Here is a 17,963-nt window from a genome sequence, read left to right on the forward strand (position 1 = left end):
GATGCCCTGTTCTCGGGAGGGGCTTCCTCCCTGGCAGAAAGGTATCCAGTCTGACATGTATTAGGTGAGTGGAATAGGGGCCCAGGAGACGGGCTGGGCTTTGAAAGGTGAATATCAGAGGCTCTGAGAGGAGCAGAATTAATTTTAAAAAATCATGTCTGCTTTGTTATAAGGACAGGGACTGTGAGAAAGAAAAGAAAGAGGCAGAGAAAGACACTCAGACTCAGCAAACACAGTCAGCCCTCTCAGTGAAGGGGAGCAGTGGGACCAATTTGGAGTCAGCTGGAATCCACAGGCTCACTTGGCCAGCGGGGAAGGGGAGGGGTGCAGCTGCATCTTTTCCTCCCCATGCCTCTTCCTCCTTCTCTCCCTGGAATGCTTTGATTTTGCTGCAGGATGGGGACTTTATTCTCTGGGAAATAGGGGTAGAGGCTTTTCCCTGAGGAATGAGATCTGTTCCCAGTGAGATTCTGACAGCCATATTTGCCAAGTTTTACCCAAAGACAAGAGGTGAACAATGGATGCCCATCATGGATGGACTTTAGCCTGGGGAAGGGAAACCACAAGGCCGGTCAAAGTTTTGTGTGTATCTTCAAGTTTCCTCTCCTAGGTTATAGTCCTCTCTTGGTATCTGTGAGGACTACCAGAATCTGAGCATGCTCAGGTCGCAGTCCCCTTATATAAAATGGCGTAGCGTTTGCGTATAACCTATGCGTACTCTCCTGTATACTTTAAATCACCTAGATTACATAGAGTACCGTTAGGTTCAATGTAAGTGCTGTGTACTTACATCTCTTTCTAGTTGTTATGCTGTATGTGTTATACTGGATAATGACAAGAAAAGTGCATACAACCAGTACAGATGCAATTTGGTTTTTAAAAGATATCTTCAATCTGCCATTGGTTGAGTCCTGGGATGCAGAACCCATGGACACAGAGGGCTGAAAGTACACTGAAAGCCGGGATCTGTGGTCTCCTAGCCAATGGCTGTGAGAGGTGTAGCCGCTTCGTGTATGGGATCCTCAAAGTGCTCGGGTCAAGAGGGGCCTCTTTTGTAGAGACTGACAGCCATGCATGTGTGGTGTCCACACTCGGACTGCAGGAGGCTGCCAGGTCCCACTGCATTCTAGGCCTGGGTAATCACTACATTTGGAGCCTGGTTTTGGGGGAGGGGGCTTATGTGTCCTAAGAGCTCCCTGGGACTTATGACTTTGGGTCAAAGGGTCTCCTGTGTGGAGTGACCAGGTCCAGGAGGACTTACTGGTGGGACCAAAGAGGCTAACCCTGGCCTTGTAGGAGGCCCCCCCCAGCTACAGCCCCGGAAGCAGCAGTTTTATCAGTTACCTTCTTGGGCCCCAGTTCTCCCCACAGTTAATAAGGATTATTGCCCTCCTCAGAGGTCCCTTCCTTCTTACCCCGGGACCCTTGCTTTAGTTTTCATCTGTATTGGTGAATAAAGCTAAGAATCCATACACTGTGATCTCTAGTTCATGCCCCAAGACCAGCAGCCTACATCCTTCAGGGTATGGAGGACCTTCCTCCTACAGAAAGCCTTCCTGGGTATCTGCCCAGGGATTCAGACACCTGTCTGACAGTCACTGGAATACTGCTATTGACTGGTTCATACACATAACTCCTGCCTCTCTTTCTAGCAGTTTGAAGACAGGAGCCACAGCTCACTGATACTCCACTTCTGCTTACCTGCTCATGGGCAGGGATGCTACTGGGCTATTTCTGCACATCTGGTGCCTGGAACAGTATTTGGCACACAGTAGGTGCTCAGGACTGTTGCTGAATTTTACTGGGCACATGGCAGCTGCCAAGTGAAGACTTGCTAGATGAAATGACACAGGACGCCCTCATGAAATGTGACAGTCTCCCAGCCTTCTGGGACTAGTGTCAGTGAGACCTGAGACCTCAGCTTAAGAGGATTGGAACAGATAATCTTTAAGGTCTCCTCCCATGTATGGTCTCAGGAAAGCTTCCTTCCATTTATTTCGAGAACCATTTAGTGAGCACTTAGGACACACAGGGCAAAGGGAATAAGATGTAATGACTATCATCAACAGCCATGGGTCCTGGAAGGAAGCTAGAGACTTGTATACAGTTCTGGGCAAACCAAAACCCATGGCATGCTGAGGCACGAGCAACATCCATGTCTGGGGAAAACAGCTCGGATTGTTCTTGGGGCAGGTCTGGGAGGGAAGGGCTCACTGAGGCGGAGGCCCAGGCCTTTTCCCCTTCCCATGCCTCTCTCCTCAGCCTCCTTCTGAATGACAAGGCTCAGGACGTCAGTCACCTCTTTGAAGAGCCTTCAGGACCACCTGTGGGGAAACTGACTAGAACAGCAAAGGCCTCGCTGAAAGATTGTCCATCAAAGATGGAATTTTTAAGCACCAGATCGGCTTCTTCAAAATTAAGGCAACAAGAAATTAAAGTGGATTTGCACTCTGCTCTAGCTGAGAATGGAGGATGATGGTGACCAGGCTGGTGGCTCAATCCATGCTAAGTGGCAGCAGCCAGCAGGGCAGGAGAAACTAGCAGAGATGCACAGGGGACTGTGTCTGGCCCTTGGTTGCTCAGAAAGGAAAAAAGAGTCACTGGGTGAGTGTGATCCAGACAGAGGGAAGGAGAGGAGAGGAGATAGGGAGGACGTGATGACGGGGGTCGTGGCCATAGTTTGGATCCTGGACTTTATGAGTCACAGGAAAGCACCGAGGCACCCTGAGCAGGAGTGAGTGATGGATTTGAAGAGTCCGCCCTGGCCACCACATGAAGAATGGAGGCAATCCGGCCAGGGGTCAGCCAGAGGCCATTCAAGGGGAGAGGTGAGTAGTGGTCATGGCTCACCCTGGATGTGGGGATAGGGGCTCTGGGGCAGGAAGTTCTCCACCATATACTCTGCAACCGAGCACTCACACCCACCCCCCATCAACCTTTGAATTTATTGGTGAGTGCCTAGCTACTAGGGCAGATCCTGTGCACAACAGGCGCTCAGCAATCCCTTGCTTACCAGAATGGAAGGGAGAAGGAGCCCAGAGCAGATGAAGGGAAGATGCACAGTTAGGGAGCGATAGGAAAGGTACCAAAGTGAAGACCAGTCAAGAAGTGTAAGAGGAGAGCAAGGGCCCAACTTCACAGCACGTGCAGAGTGGTGGGGCAGTGGGTTACCTGTCCATCCCGCCAGGCAGCAGCACTGGCCTGTGACAGGATCACAACCATCGGCATGGCTGCAGTCACAGTGTTCACTGCAGTTCAGTCCAAAGGTGCCATCCTGTGGAGAAGAGGGTCACTCGCTGCCACTGGCACTTGATGACAAAACTGGGCAACAACCCTGTGGGGCTGCAGAGACTGGGTCTGGGCACAGTGAGGGGTTTTTTTTGTAACTGGAATATGAAGGGCCATGAAGTCACACCAAAAAATTACTTGGTTGCATTAATGGGAGTATGAGGTTTAGGGAGAGGGAAGTGATGGTCGTGCCTCATTTTCAATGCTAGGCTCAAGGGCTTGCAATGGCCACTACTACATTGTCAATGAAAATAAACTTTTCTAGTTGTGATATCCGTGACATGTGAGGAATGACTATGATTTATTCTTTGTTACTGGGGGAGAAAATGGCAACCATCTCTTATGTGTTACCCATAAGGTGTGAAGAGCCTCATACACCTCATGTCCTTAATCCTCACCCCAATGCTGTGAGATGTTTCTATTGCATTCCAGCTGTAAAGACGGGAAATAGGGCTGGAGAGGAGAAGTAAAACTTCAGGATTTGAATCCAAGACTCCAATGCCCACATGGGTTCAAGTGCACAGCACTTGGTTTAACAGATGGAGACCCAGTAGCCAAGGGGGTGGATTTTTCTGGACAGTGTAGTTCAGGCCTTGCAGCCTGATCATGAAAGTACCAATTGTGGGAACAGACAGCAGTGTGGACACTGTCAAGCTGCTTGCTGGCTTGGGACTATCCTGTGCCCTGCTGGAGATGGTTCTGTAGCCACATTTGAATGCGGGTAGAGGGCCAGAGTCAGTTAACAACGTTTACCAGAAGCATCAGTGCAGAGCAGTGCCTTGTTGCCACATCTGTCAGGAATTTGCCATTTTATAGGTGGGAAGGCTGAAGGCAAGGTAGGAAAAGGCCACACTGAGGTTAGGACCATCTGTGATCTGAATCTGCATTTCATACCACCTGTTCTAGGACTCTTTTCTGCATTTCTCAGGGGACAAAGTCACCCCAAGGGAAAGGCATGGGGGAACTCACCGGGCAGGGCAGTTCGCAGGTGTCCCCCAGCCAGCCTGGGGTGCAGGTGCAGGAGCCGTCGGTGGGGCTGCAGGTTGCCCCATGAGTGCAGGCGCAGCTCTCATTGCAGTTCAGGCCCCATGTCCCACCAGGACATGGCAAGGTACAGTCCAGGCCCTGCCACCCTGAAGGGATGGAAAGGGTTGGCACCTCTCCAGGCCCAGCTGGCCTTCCGACCACTTCCCCAGCCCTGCAGGACACTTGCCCACATTCCACAGTCAGTTCTGAACAGCACCATGGTCAGGAAAGCTGGGGTCCAGGGCTCCCCTGCAGGTTTTGTGCCTGCTGTGGGCAGATGGCCCCGGATGGGGAAGCAGCTTGGGTGGCGAGGTTCCCTTCAAGTTGGTTGCTTATGTTACCCAAGATCCTCTATTGGAGGACAAGCTGCTTCTCCTTCTGAGGCCACTGGCCTCTCCCCACCATTGTCTTTCTCCTCCCTCCTCTGTTCCATGGCATTGGAGGCTGACCCTGCAGTCTGCACAGCCAGTTGCTTGCAGCTGGCTCTAGGTGGCTTTGTCCAGGGGGACCTGGCCTACAGATCAGAGGCAGGAAAGAAGTCAGTTATGCCTTCCTGCTCTTTCGCTGCCTTGGACCAGGTCTTGGTTTGTTTTGAGACAGAGTCTTACTATGCAGCTCAGATGGCCTGGAACTCCCGATCCTCCTAACTCAGCCTCCTGAGTGCTGGGATTACAGGTGTGTGACACCACACCTACTCTGGGTCAGGCATCTCCTTGGAGCACCAGCCTTGAAGCCATGCCCAGGCTCTGGGATTTCTGCTCCTCCTTTTGTTCCTCCAATCCTAGGGACAGTGGCATCCTCTCCCATAAGTGCCAGCGTCCTGGTCCTGGGATTACCGTCTCCATGCTCTCTCCAACCATCCTGACAGCCCATGAGGAGGCCTCTACATTCCTACCATCACGTTCCTGGCATGGGTTTCCTTGGCTGGTACCTGACTAGCATGGGCTCCCTGGCCCTGCACGGGGGCAAGTGGGTGGGAGTAGCCCTCCCGAGACCTAGAGCTAGCCTCTCACATGGGCCTGGGGGTGGGACTTGGGAGGGGCACTATACCTTCCTTGCAGGTGCAGGAACCATCAACTGGGGAGCAGGTGCCACCATTGTTACAACTACAGACAGACGAGCAGTTGGGGCCGTAGGTCCCTGCTGCACAGGGAACTGCACAGACCTCTCCCTGCAAAGAGAGGGTGCAGATTTGGGATCAGCAGTTGCCTTGTGCTGGGTGGCTGTGGCAGGCAGGATAGTGTTCTCCTTCCCAAAGATGTCCATGTCCTCCTCCCCAGGACTTGCCAGTATGTTACCTTATGTGGCAAAGGGGACCTTACAGATGTGACTAAGGACCTGGAGAAGGGGAAATAGCTGGGATTATCCAAGTGGGCCTAATAGAATCACACGAGTCCTTAAAAGTAGAAGACAACCAAGGAAGGGAGGTCAGAGACCCTGAGACCCATCTGCTGCGTGACTTTGAAGATGGCGGAAGGGGGCCACAAGGCAAGAGATCCAGCAGCCTCTAAAAGCGAGGCCCAGCCTTTGTGCAGCAGCAAGGAGGTGGGGGCCCAGCCCTTTTACTCACAGGACCTGAATTCACCAACAGCCTGAGCAGCAGGGACAGACTCCCTGGGAGTCTGCCAACACCTGATTTCGGCTTCACACCACACCAGAATTCAGACCCCCAGAACTGTATAATAGTAAGCTTGCATTGATTTAAGCCATTAAATTCATGAAGATTTGTCACAGCAGCAAGTTGGTGTTAGGTCACAGCAGCACCGAACTCAACCCTTTGCTCCTCCCACAACACAGTGACCCAAACAGTAGCATCCTGTCACCCTGTGCTAGACCACGGAGAAGTCAGGTATCAATGACAACAGCTGATGCCTGCTGAGTGCTTTCCCAGTATCACCACCATCTCACTAAATGCTTACCACTCACTTACTCTGGAGTCAGAACCAGTTGTCTCAGCTTCCATCCTACTTTGCAGGTAGAAGTTAAATAACTGGCCCCAGGTGGGCTACTTAACCATTATGTCAGTGGTGTCACAAGCTAGCCTCCATGAAAAGTATTCCTGGAGCTGGGGACTGATGAGCTCCTGAGGAAACCCTGTGAAGGCTGAGGGAAAGGGACCTGGTAGAGAAGGTGACACTGCTGATCCACAGTTGTCTCAATGGAAGGGCCTCTAAATCCTCAACCCCTGGTTCGCTGTATACTGTCTGGGTCGGGCATGATTCCCCAGGTAAGTGGGCCATCTTTGAGGGCAGTTTCTAGAAAGGTGCCCAGCTGGGAGCTGCTAATTTCCAGCAGCTGGGAGGAATGAACACCTTAGTCCCAAAGTGTAGATGTGGGTGCCACACCACAGGCACTGCCCCAGGAAGTGGGGTGCTGTTAACTTCAGCAGGGGGACTGAGTGGGCAAGTTACAGGGCAGGGACCGGGAATAGGGACCTCAGAGCCTTGGGGGGAGAAGAGCAGGGTAAAGGCTATCCAGGCAGGAAGGGTGAGTGGGTGAGGCTGCAGGGGAGCACAGCCAGGAATGTTCTAGGAGTGGCCAAAGGGAGGCCAAGGACAGAGTTAAAAGGAGGCTGGTGCCTTACAGTGGCAGGTAAGGGAGGGTGGGCTTTCTTATCTGGGTCCCCCAGGACATGCCTTCCCCATTCCAGAGCTCACATACAAGACTGGCTGCTCTGGGCCTGTTGAGTTCTCACTGCCTCCCCCTAGCGGATGTCTCCAAGTCTTACACCCACACTTCCCGGAACAGATCCTGACGGAACAGCTTGGGGCCCCCATAGCTGTGTGACGTGGGTGTGAAAATCAATTTAGGCTGGGTCTTTTCTGTCAAAGGATTTAATCAGTAACCACTGCTGTTACAATGTTAGTCTCACTAACTCGCTTCCCATACGCTTGCTTCATGAACTCTGCTTAATGTGATAAAAGTTTCTATTAAGAACAAAGGGTTGTTATCCTCAAAGGGGCAAGAATTCCACTAGATGCTTGGTTCCAGAGCTGATAACCTGAAACAGTTATTGCTCCTCTGAACTTTTAAACATCTTTGTTCCCAAAGCCCCCTTCCAACCTGTCCCCTTTCTGTTTAGCCAACCGCATAGACTTGTGGACCCAAAACCTGCCCAATCCAGGGGCAGGAGAGCGACAGCATGGCATCACATAAAACCCCCGTGGACTTCCTGTGCACACCTCCCAGACTTCCTGGTGAAGTAAATTTTGCCTTGCCTATTGACTTCTGAGTAGTGTTTTCTCTCTTGTGACACCCCAATATGTTAGAGATATTTCTAACATGGGGTAGGTTACTGCCCCTCTCTGAGCCCCAGTCCCAGCATCTGTAAAATGGAAGGCTTGCAGCAAAGAAGCCCTCTCTCCATTATGGGGGCCCAGAACCTGGCTTCACCTCCATTTAGGCCACAGAGAGGCCAGCGGATGTGGGCCTGTGGCCAAGGGGAGGCCCCTTGTACAGGTCCTTCCTGGGCCATCTTGCCTGCATTGGCTGGGCCAGGAGAAGAAAGTAGGAGTACACAGGCCACCACCACAGGCCCCTGCCAGGCCCTGGCAGGTCTGACCAGCTGGTTTGTCAGCTTTTCCAGGAGACAACTCTCATTTCTCGAAGTATAAACAGCCCATAAGAATACACTTTATCTCTGAGGGCCTCGGTCTGGGTGTGAGTCACACACTCGGGGTGTGCCTTCTCTGTGTGGGACAGGCACACAGACGGACAGGTTTTTCTCCAGCCCCAACCCAAATGCCTCAGGTGGCCTTTGGGCCCAGGTGTGGGTCTGCAGATGGGGCTCAGAGAGGACTCCTCCCCACCCTGGCCAGGGGACAAGGAGCAGGGTGTCTGGCTGCCCAGAATGCCATGCCAGGGCTCCATTTCTTCCCAGAGAGGTCCAGAGGCCACTAAGCCAAGAGCCCTCACTGCTTCCAGAGGGAAAAAGGGAGACTCTGAGCAGGCAGTGATTGGCCTAGGGCCTTGGTGTGGTCTCTGCCAGTGAAAGTACTGGGGGAGGTGCAGCTCTGCCCGCCTGGGTGGTCACAGGGGCTAGCAGCACCTTGCACAACCAAATGAACTGTGGAACTCTCAGTGCCCACATCTGTAAAATGGGACAGTGATGTCCCCATTACACAGACGGTAAAGCAGACTGAATTAGCTCTCTTTTGTGCCACAGGTAGATCAGAGCCTGGCGGATAGGAACCGTATCTCCTATGAAAAGAACATGCAAAACCCTCTAAGGTTTAAGCCAAAAGAAGCTGGGAGGATCCACTTCTTACCCAATCAACAAAACCCAGATGCTGCTCTCCCAGGGGGGCAGGGATCCCTCTCAACCCCTTGGGGCTGGCTCAGTTCCCCACCTCACCATTCAAGTTGGCCCAGACCGTTACCACCACACACCAAAGGCATGGTCTCAGGGACTACCATGTGCCAGTACTGTTCTAACTCCAGGTACTGTTCTAAACACTTTCAGTTGTTCCTGAAAGCAAAAGTCCAGGGGCATGGTGGTCACGCCTATAATCCCAGCTACTCAGGAGGCATAGATCTAGATGATCTGGTTCAAGGGCAAAAAGTTAGTGAAGCCCCATCTCCAAGAACACCTGGGCATGGTGATGTGTATCTGTAGTTCCAACTATGTGGGAGACATAGGTAGAAGGACCTCAGACTGAGGGTGGTCCTGGGCAAAACCGCAAGCTCCTATCCAGAATATAACTGCAGCAAAAAGGGCTATGCATGGCTCAATCGGCAGAGTGCCTACCTACCAAGGGAAGCCCTGAGTTCAAACGCCAGTGCCACCAAAACAAACAAACAAACAAAATCCCAAGCTCAAATGAGGAAGCTGAAGGGTCCTCAAGTGTGTGATTATACTGGAAGAGCACAGCTTGTACGGCTAGCTGCAGCACTCCCTGCCTCCACCTCACTGTGCCCACCCTGGGGCTCAGTGTGACATCTTTCTGGTTCTCACACCTCACCAAGGAAGAGTAGGAACAAGCATGCATTTGCTCCAACTCCCTGGCCTCTGGTGACTGATGTTCACTGTAAGTCAATAACCAGCCTCTCAGCTTAGACCATCAGCTCCACCCACTCAGGGCAGCCCCTGGCCCAAGGTCTGGTGTAACCTCCTGGATTCGGGGGACCACTAACAGACATTAATGGTGATGTCTGCCTGGTATCTGAGTCTACATGGGTCAGTTTTACATCTACACATGCTTGGGTAGTCAGGGTGTCTGCTGTGTCTAGTTGTCTGTCTCTATAGCTAAGTATACATTTGTGGCTCCTTCCTTCTTTATCCTTTCTTCCCTGTGTCTTTCCTGATGCCCTCCCACCTGCCACCCTGCCCTGGTGGGTGTTAGGTGCACACAGCAGCTATCACCCTAGCACCTGAGGGTCTTGCGGGGTTGGGGAGGCCCTGATTGTACTTAGGGCAAGACATTCAGAACCTGGCCCCCTGCTGGTACATAATAGCCTTGGTAAATATATAACTGAGATGAGAGGTTTGTGTGTACACTCCGGCTTCTACTGTGGACAGAGCCAGGAAGACTGGGTACTTTTTATCTGCTTCTCTCTCACACTGGCCAATTCCACAAATGTTTGTGGGGCCAGCGCAGAGCCAGCCCTGTTGTAGGCTCCAGGGGCACAGCCTGGACCTAAGACCTGTGCTCTGCCCTTGGGCAACCAGAGATGGTCATTTGTCCACCTTCTTTACTTATTTACTATCTGCCTTCCCCAGCAAGACAAGAGGCTTTGTAAGAACTGGACCTTGTCCTCTGCATTGCTCCAGCTTGGTACCTGCACACAGCAAAGGATTCTGTAAATTATGTTGAACAAGAGTGAAGGGCCCTGTAGGCAGGGTTCAGTGGTCTCACCAGGGAAGCAAAGCATTGTCTGGTCTGAGGATGAATTGCATGCTACCATTGACTGTGAGCTCCTGGGCTCTTTGTGAAAAGGGAAAACCAGGCCAGATCCCGGTCTGTGGCTCTGCACCTCACCTCAGCACGCCCTGCCCACTTGGCCTACTCAAGCCCTACTCAAGACTGACAAGCCCTTGGAGCATCTGTTCGGACGAAACAGGACCCGGAGCCAACAGTGGGCCCCAGGGGCAGAGCTGGGACTTGCCAGTCGGTGCTCCCAAGGCCTGGCTGCAGTGGCTGGGTCTTTTCTCCCACATGTCCCAGTCCAGCGTCTGGTCCGGAAACAGCCCTGCACCAGTCTGTTGATCTCTCCATCCTGGGAAAAGCCCGGAATAGCAGCCAGGGTTGTGAATTCAGATCAGAGGTGAATTTGGGCACTCTGAACAGTCAAGCTGTCCACCTCCTCCCTGAGCCAGGCTGGCCCCCAAGGCCCATTTTTGGGGCTGCTCCCAAGCTCACCCATCTTGCTTCGAGGGAGCCATCATTCCTTCTGATAGATGTGTGCTCTACCTTTGGTTTTATTTGTTTGATTTTTGAGAAAGGATCTCACCATCTAGCCCAGGCTGGTCTCAAACTCATGACTCTCCTGACTCAGGCTCTGAGTGCCACCACACCTAGCTCAACTCAAGTTTTAATTTCTTTTTCAGTCATCTTTGGCTATTGAAATCGATCTGTCTCTTTAACTTTCTACTTCCAGGTTCTTTTTAAGAATCCTCTGCCTACAAAGCCCCTCCACTTGAAAGACATGGCTGTGACTGTGTCTAAAGCCACTTTTGATGGGTATAATTTGGTCAGTGACCACACACATGTGACTCTGGTGGCAGCATTTAGACCACCCACCATGACCCAGAAATTCCTATGATGTCACCTATGACCTATCAGTTTCTGGCTGACTCTCACAGAGGTTTCATTCAATCCTAATTAAAACCAAAAGCAAAACCTTGCTGTATTTGCCTGCCTCATCACAGGTGGTATAGGATTTCCTGTAGGTTCAGACTCACTCTCAGGAACCTAGTGCAGCCTCTATAGGTGTGTGGCTGGGACCCTAGCCGTGTCATTTCTAAGGGCTCTTTAGCATCTTGATGCCTGATATGGGAGTCTCAACCCAAAGGAGCGGATGGTGAGAACGCGGCCCAGGAATGGGGAGCCCTCCTGGGCCTCTCAGAATCATGCTGGCTAAGTGGCCACCTACTCTGTCATGCACAGCCTGGGCCTGTCCCCACAGTGGGGAAACAGCCCATATTGCAGAACTGGAGAGACACTGGGAATCCCTTGGCCCCAGCTGCCTTGTACAAGCTAGGAAGGTCACACAGCCCATGCAAGGATGAGACGGCTTAGAAATTCGAACTGCTGATCCCATCTCAACTTTAAGATTCTAACAGCCCAGACATGGTGATATGCTGGGCTAGTCTATGCTGTCCTGTTTGTGTTGACAGTGCACTCACCACCTAAACACAGTAGGACATCCAGAGGTGTGGCCCACATCTTGAAGGGTCACCCACCCTGGCTCATATGTGCTGACCCTTCCTGGGCTCCTGGGAGCTGGTGTCTGGGTATTTTTATATCCTTGTCATCCCTACCCACGTGGCACCTCCCAGGAGGGGAGTCCCCCACCCCCAGGGGCAGATCCCCGAGCTTCCATTGGGGGAATGCCTGCCAGTCCAACTCAGCATCTTCATTGTGTGAATGGGAGACACATGTGAACTCGTCTCCCCCCCAAAGGCCTGTTAATTATAGACGTAGCATCGGCTAGGAACATCCTGAACCTAATTTGAAAATGGGCCCCTCGGAGCCCGTCACTCTGAAGAGATGCACCTTTCTCCTCTGCCCTCCACCTGCCTCCCTCTCACAGGCCCAGGTCCCGGTGGGTAATAAGTTATATGTTCGATTAAATTTGTTTCAAATGTTGCTTATTGAATTTTCTCCTCTACAATATGCTGCTTTGTAGTTTGGCCCTGTTTGGAAAAATTAATCAACAGCTGGGCTTCTTATGCTGCTCGTCTGTTCTCCCAGCAGTGGGCAGGAGGTTAATGAGTACTTTTTGGAGAGGAAGGAGGAGGAGGATGGTGACCCTCCTGCATGCAAGAGGAGGAGGCAGTTGTGCAAGTTGGCTTGAACACGCACTGTAGCGGGAGCAGTGTAAATAGAGCAGATCTGGGTTCTCCAGGTCGGGGCTGAGGTGCCCAGCACCTGCCAGCCTAGCAGAGCTCAGCAGAGAGGACTTGGGGACCAGAAATGGGGGAGGAAAGGGGAGCTGCCCTGGGCCACATGTCCTCTCAGTAGGTGGGATGGTTCAGGCAAGAAAGGGTCCTGAACTCTGGGTCACAGTACACAGGCTTCAGTGAAGCAAAAGCCCAAGGTAATGTGGCCACGTCCATCCAGCCGTTCACTCCACAAATGTGTATTGAGCCTGATGTGACAGGCTAAGGGTCACAACAGCCTTGGGCCCCGCTGACCATGATGACAGAGAGGATGCGACCTAAGGTCCCTTCAGGTCCATGTTCTTTAACTCTCCCTCCTTCCCACCTTCACATGAGTCCCTGTTACCTGCATCATTAATGGGACAGTCACTTTAAAACTTCAGCTCTCTCATGGATGGAAGTTCTGTGGGGGTGAGGAATGAGTGGGTTTAATCAGCCCCACAGGCCTGCCTGGCACAGTGTGCTGCCTGTAGTCCGTGCTCAGTACCCATGTGTCAAGTTGATTCAGGACCAGCAAATACTTCTTAAGCACTAGCATGTGTCAGACCAGAGGACACAAGGCGAGAACAGAGTTTGTCCCTACTGACTAGTGGCTGGGAGGGGCACTTCCCTACTTCAAAGTGGTCTCCAGGGAGCCCTCTCTGGTCGCCTCCGCTCCATTTCCCTCTCTCCCTGCTATTCCTGGAGTTTCAGGGCTCCCAATAAGGGATGCTTTGGGTGTCCAGTGTCACCTCAGTGCTAGCAGCACAGTGAAGTGTGCCTTCCTGTTTACAAAGCCCCTGCCTGCCAGGTGCCTGCTTTTGCCAAACAGTGCCACTCCCCCTGCCTGCCCTGCTCAGCCACTCTCAGCTCTGAGGGCCCAGCTGGGAGGACCTGGGGTAGGGAGCCTCATTTGTGAGTTTCCAGGGAGAAAGTGACACATGGCCCACAAGGCGGAGAGAACAGCTTGGCAGAACACTAGTCATGGGGGCCACTCCAATGCAGAGCAAACCTCGCTGGGCCTCATTAGTGCGTCACTGATACAACAGCCTTCTACAGCAGATGCATGTTGGGGAAAAGGAACTCTGCATAAGGCACGGGGAGCAGAGAGCCAGAGGGATGAGAGGGAGGGAGGGAGGCAACTGTCACATCCATCCCCCATCTCTGCCTCCCTTGCTGAGGGGGGAAACCCACAGCCTGTGGGGCTATGGCATTCTGCTTGGTTCCCATGTGAGGGGAAAAAAGGATAAACTGAAACCACCCGGAACGCACTGTCACCTACATCTGTCCAAAATGAATACGGTGTCAGTGACCTAAGGTTGTAGGGCATAATTCTACAGGTCCCACTCAATGATGGTCACTATAGATTTGGAGATATATATATATGTTACATCAGTTTTCTGGCAAGTATAGTAAAATGCCTTGAGACTTTCTTGTACAAATATGCTATATGGCTCTGGTCTTTCCAGAAGACTCTGAGGGAGAACGGATTCCTTCCAACAATGCCCAGACAGACATCGAGCCATTTCAAGAGGCAGTAGATGTAGTGAAGGAAGGACATTCAGGTGGCACCACTTACTGGCTGCATGATCTACGTGCTCCTGGGAGCTCAGTGGTAGTCCTGGAAAAACAAACTTTCCTTTCTCTGCACTGATGCCCTTTGTCCTACCTGCAGTGCTTCCTTTCCTGAGTCTCTGCTGAGTTCAGAGAAGTCACGATGTGGGCTGCCTGAGCAAACTCTCAGAGGTCTGTCTTAATAAGACTTCTAGATATAAACTCCCCAGAGATGCTTGTGCAGGGCACGTGCACAGTGGCAGCCCTGGAGGAGTGGGGGCAGGGGTGGGTGGGATCTCTGGTCCTCACTGGCCTCTCCCTTTCACCCCTCAGGATAGGGCTGAGCAGCTGTCTTAGGAGACTAACCGTTCCCAGGGTTGGAGACAGGAGAGGAGAAACCAGGCCTGGGCCGGAGTCTTTCTGCTTATGTCCTGTTCTATGCCAGCTCTGCAAGGAAGCAATTACCTCTCCAGAGAGAGGACCATCCTAGACAGATGCCAAACCCAGGCTGGTGGGGACAATTTGCCCCTAGTCACACCTCGGGGAAGGGGCCTGCTGATCCCAAAGCCCAAGCACTCTCCCCTGAACCAGGTGGGTTGGGAGTGACTGGGACCCAGTGTTTTGGGCACCATGACAAGCCAGGGTCTGCATCACGTCCACATCATGTATAATTTCATAATCTTTTCTGTTTGTTGATAGATGCATGTTGCCCATGGAGGCAGAAATGGTAGCAGCGGCTCATGGAGGGGACTCTTGGGGGCATTGTAAGCTAAGAGGTTAGGAGACTCCCTAAATCAGAGGTTTCAGGACTAAGGAACAGCGCTAAGGAGTGGAAACAGCGGGCAGTGGGAGGAGTTGGTGCTCATCAGGTAAATCCTCCAGAAGAGAGAAAGTGGCTTCAGGGATGATGGAGGCACTGCTGATGACAGATGAAAACCGCAGCCCTGGCCTCAGCTCTCAGATAAGCAAGGGGCTCCCACACAGCCTCCCTTCTCCACTCCTGGCCTCCTCTCCCTCTCTCTGCTCTTAGTTCTTGTGGCCTCCCTCCCAAGGGGTTAGGCTGGTTCCAGCCACAGAGGATCAGGTCATTCTGGGTCCTGCTCCCTCTGAGACCAGAAGAAGGCTTCCTTGCCTGAGCCTTCTAGGTTTCTGGGCAAACACTGACAAGGTATGGCCTTGACGTCTTTCTGTTAGGTTTCATCATATGCTTAGTGTTTAAAAACAGAAATGACAAAAGTTGGCATTTTAAAGCATTGCCCCCCAAACTCCTGGGAAAACCCAAGTTGGATACTGGTTCTTACACTGGAACATCCCACAAAGGGAGTGGAGGTGGAGGACAGCACAACACCACATTGTCACAGCCCCGCTGGAGACGTCTCCTTCTGCCCTGCTGAGTCCAACTCAGGTCCCCACCCTGGCCTGCTTGTTCCCTCCCCATTCTCCACACCCCCGCTCATCTGTGCCATCTGGGCCTGATGGCCAGTAGCTCTGGGCCGATCGCCAGTAGCTCTGAGCCGATCTCAAGGAATTACATCCCTCCTCAGAACTTCTAGGGGAGGACAGAAAAATTATCTTTTGGTGTTTTGGGGAAGAACTTTTAATTAGGTCTTTTTTCTTTGTTTTTACTCTCATCCTCAGTTTCCTTATTGAGTTATTTATGACCTTTTCCTGTAGCATCTCATTTTCCAGACATAATCATGTCTCTGGCAGGGATCCCTCCCTTTCTGGGGTGGGTAATGACTCCTTGCAGATGGGATTCTTGCTCATGTCTGCAGAGGAGGAGGCTGGGCGGGCTGGGCAGGGAAGGGCTGGTGGGCCTGGAGGTGGAGGGCAGTAAGCAGGGCAAGCCTGGGGGGGACAGGGTCTTCCGGCCATGCACCCATCATGCTCACCCTCTGGGGCTTCCACAGTCCTTCCCAGACACTTGTGTCCTCTGAGCTTTGTGTTGGCCCCAGGAAATGGGTCAGGTTTGTAACCTCATTTGGCAGAAGGTAACTAAAGACATTTTAGATGGAAGTTGGGCCCTGTCCAATAGTTATAGGAAGGGCAGAGCTGGGGCTGCCCAGGCCTGAGTACCAGCAGGTCCTGCCCTTAGCACTGCCCCCAGCTCCCTGCCCAGCTGTCCTTGGGAGCCTGGGCCTGGCCTTGTAGCCCTGAGTCCTGGTGCAAGGTCCAGCTCAGATGGGTCTTGGACAAGAGCACTCCACAGTGTAGTTTCCTCATCTGTGGGAGTCTGCTGCCTCACGGTGGAACAGGCAGGAGTGGCAGGAGGGCCCAGCTACTCCTAGGAGGACAGATGGGGAGGCAGGAGGCTACTGAGTTGTCCCCATTCTGCCATGCAAAGGCCTGGAAGAGGTTAAGGTTACTTAGTGAGGAACCCATAGCCCTCTCCTCTCCAGGCAATTTTGGTTTAAGGTTAAAGTGCACCTTCTGTGTTCAAACAGCAGTGAGCTCAGCTCCTGGCGGCCACTTACCACCTGGGAAAGGTTACTTTGCCTCTCTGAACCTCAGTCTCCTCTTCTGCAAAGTGGGACCCTAATAGCCCCTACCTAAGGCTTGTTGTGAATATTACACAAAATAACATCCAAAGAGCTGAAGGCTTAGCCTTAGTGCTTGAAATAGGGCCACCGTCATCCCAGGCAGCTGCACATTTCCTCCAGACCTTTCAAGGCTGCTCCTCTGACTGGTAACCTCCACCCTACCTCGGGAATTTGTGAGGTCAGATGTAGGCCCTGGGCTCTGGCCAGAGCTGGGAGCCAGCAGGAGCCTGCTATGCTGGAGACTTAGACAAAAGGAAAGCTTGGTGTTGAAAGCACAGGTGCTTCAGACCTGTTCCAACATCTCCTGCCATGCAGCACTAGGCAGAGGCCACAGCCCTGGTGAAGAGAGTGCTGACAAGGACATCAGAAAGAGGGTGGACTGGGGTGGGAACACACTTTTTTTAGAAGTGTCAGCAGTTCTCCCCATGGAACTACAAACAGTAGGGTCCCAGAAGGAGGTTGGGCTCTGCCCTGGTGACATCAAACCAGTTTTTCCTAACTCATGCTGTGCAGGTTCAGGTGGAAAGAGCACTGGACTGGGAGTTGTCACCTCCGTTCTATCCCAGCTCTGCCATGACTTGCTGTGTGACTGAGACAGTCTCTTTCCGTCTCTGACCTCGGTTTCTTCCTCTATAAAACGAGAAGGTGCACGATGGACGCACAGGGCAAGGAAGAGTCATTCCGAACTCTGCATCATGAGTCACTCACTGCATTTCAACCCACAGCACAGATGGAAAGCTGGGGCAACAAGAGATGGTGCACGTTGCCTAAGGTCTTGCAGCTCCTGAGTGACAGACTTGAGGTTCTAACCCAGCCCTTCTGAGCTAAGGATCCCACTAAAACAGAGGACCGTGTGGTGGAGATGAAAACCAGGCTTGAGACGCCTAAGAACTCCACTAAGGCCACAACATAGGCAGCAGCAGAGCTGGGATTAAGGATTTGGTTTGTCACCTGTGTAGTTTTGGGTCGTGTCTTCTGCTTTGCATTGTCTTGCTTTGTGCTCACAAGGGCATGGCAACTACAGGGTGTTTTCTTCATGCCCAGTGAAGCACCAAGGAAAATCTTTTACTACAATAGTTAGGAAATTAGTCACTGGCGGGGGCAGGAGATGAGAAACTGGTTTTCTGCTTTTAGGGCTAACAACTTATAGACCTCAGTTGGATGAAAAACAAACAATTAGACTGGGAAATGCACACGCATTCTATGTGTCATCTGACTGTAATTTTCTGTCCCCATTCTCTCCTGTTATGCATGCCCTCACTCTGTGGTTCCAGTTCAGGTGCCACCCAGAGGCAGACGCGAACTCCACCCCCTGGGGGAGGTGTGTCTTTAAAGGACACCAGAAACCTTGTGTGGAGGAAATTCAATCACTGCCCCACTGATCTGGACTTTCGTAACTCTCCCGCCTTCTGCCTTCCCTGGCTCTAGCAGCTGAGGCTTGCAGATGACCTACGGACAGACGGCGCTGAGAAAGG

At 52.2% G+C, this 17,963-nt stretch overlaps 1 protein-coding gene across 15 annotated transcripts in view; it reads right to left on the bottom strand.

Moving 5' to 3' along the window:
- The window catches only part of Megf11 (multiple EGF like domains 11), a 338,852-nt gene that overhangs the window by 41,961 nt on the left and 278,928 nt on the right, over positions 1 to 17,963 (bottom strand). For all 15 annotated transcript variants that reach the window (XM_074066252.1, XM_074066260.1, XM_074066262.1 and 12 more), the window contains exons 11-13: positions 5,365 to 5,485; positions 4,258 to 4,421; positions 3,172 to 3,274 (exon numbers count right to left, since the gene is read on the bottom strand). In XM_074066252.1, coding sequence (XP_073922353.1) covers positions 3,172 to 3,274; positions 4,258 to 4,421; positions 5,365 to 5,485 — 388 coding nt within the window. The remainder of the gene's footprint in view (positions 1 to 3,171; positions 3,275 to 4,257; positions 4,422 to 5,364; positions 5,486 to 17,963) is intronic.

Source organism: Castor canadensis, chromosome 2 (genome assembly GCF_047511655.1).
Source record: "Castor canadensis chromosome 2, mCasCan1.hap1v2, whole genome shotgun sequence".
Lineage (NCBI taxonomy): Eukaryota > Metazoa > Chordata > Mammalia > Rodentia > Castoridae > Castor > Castor canadensis.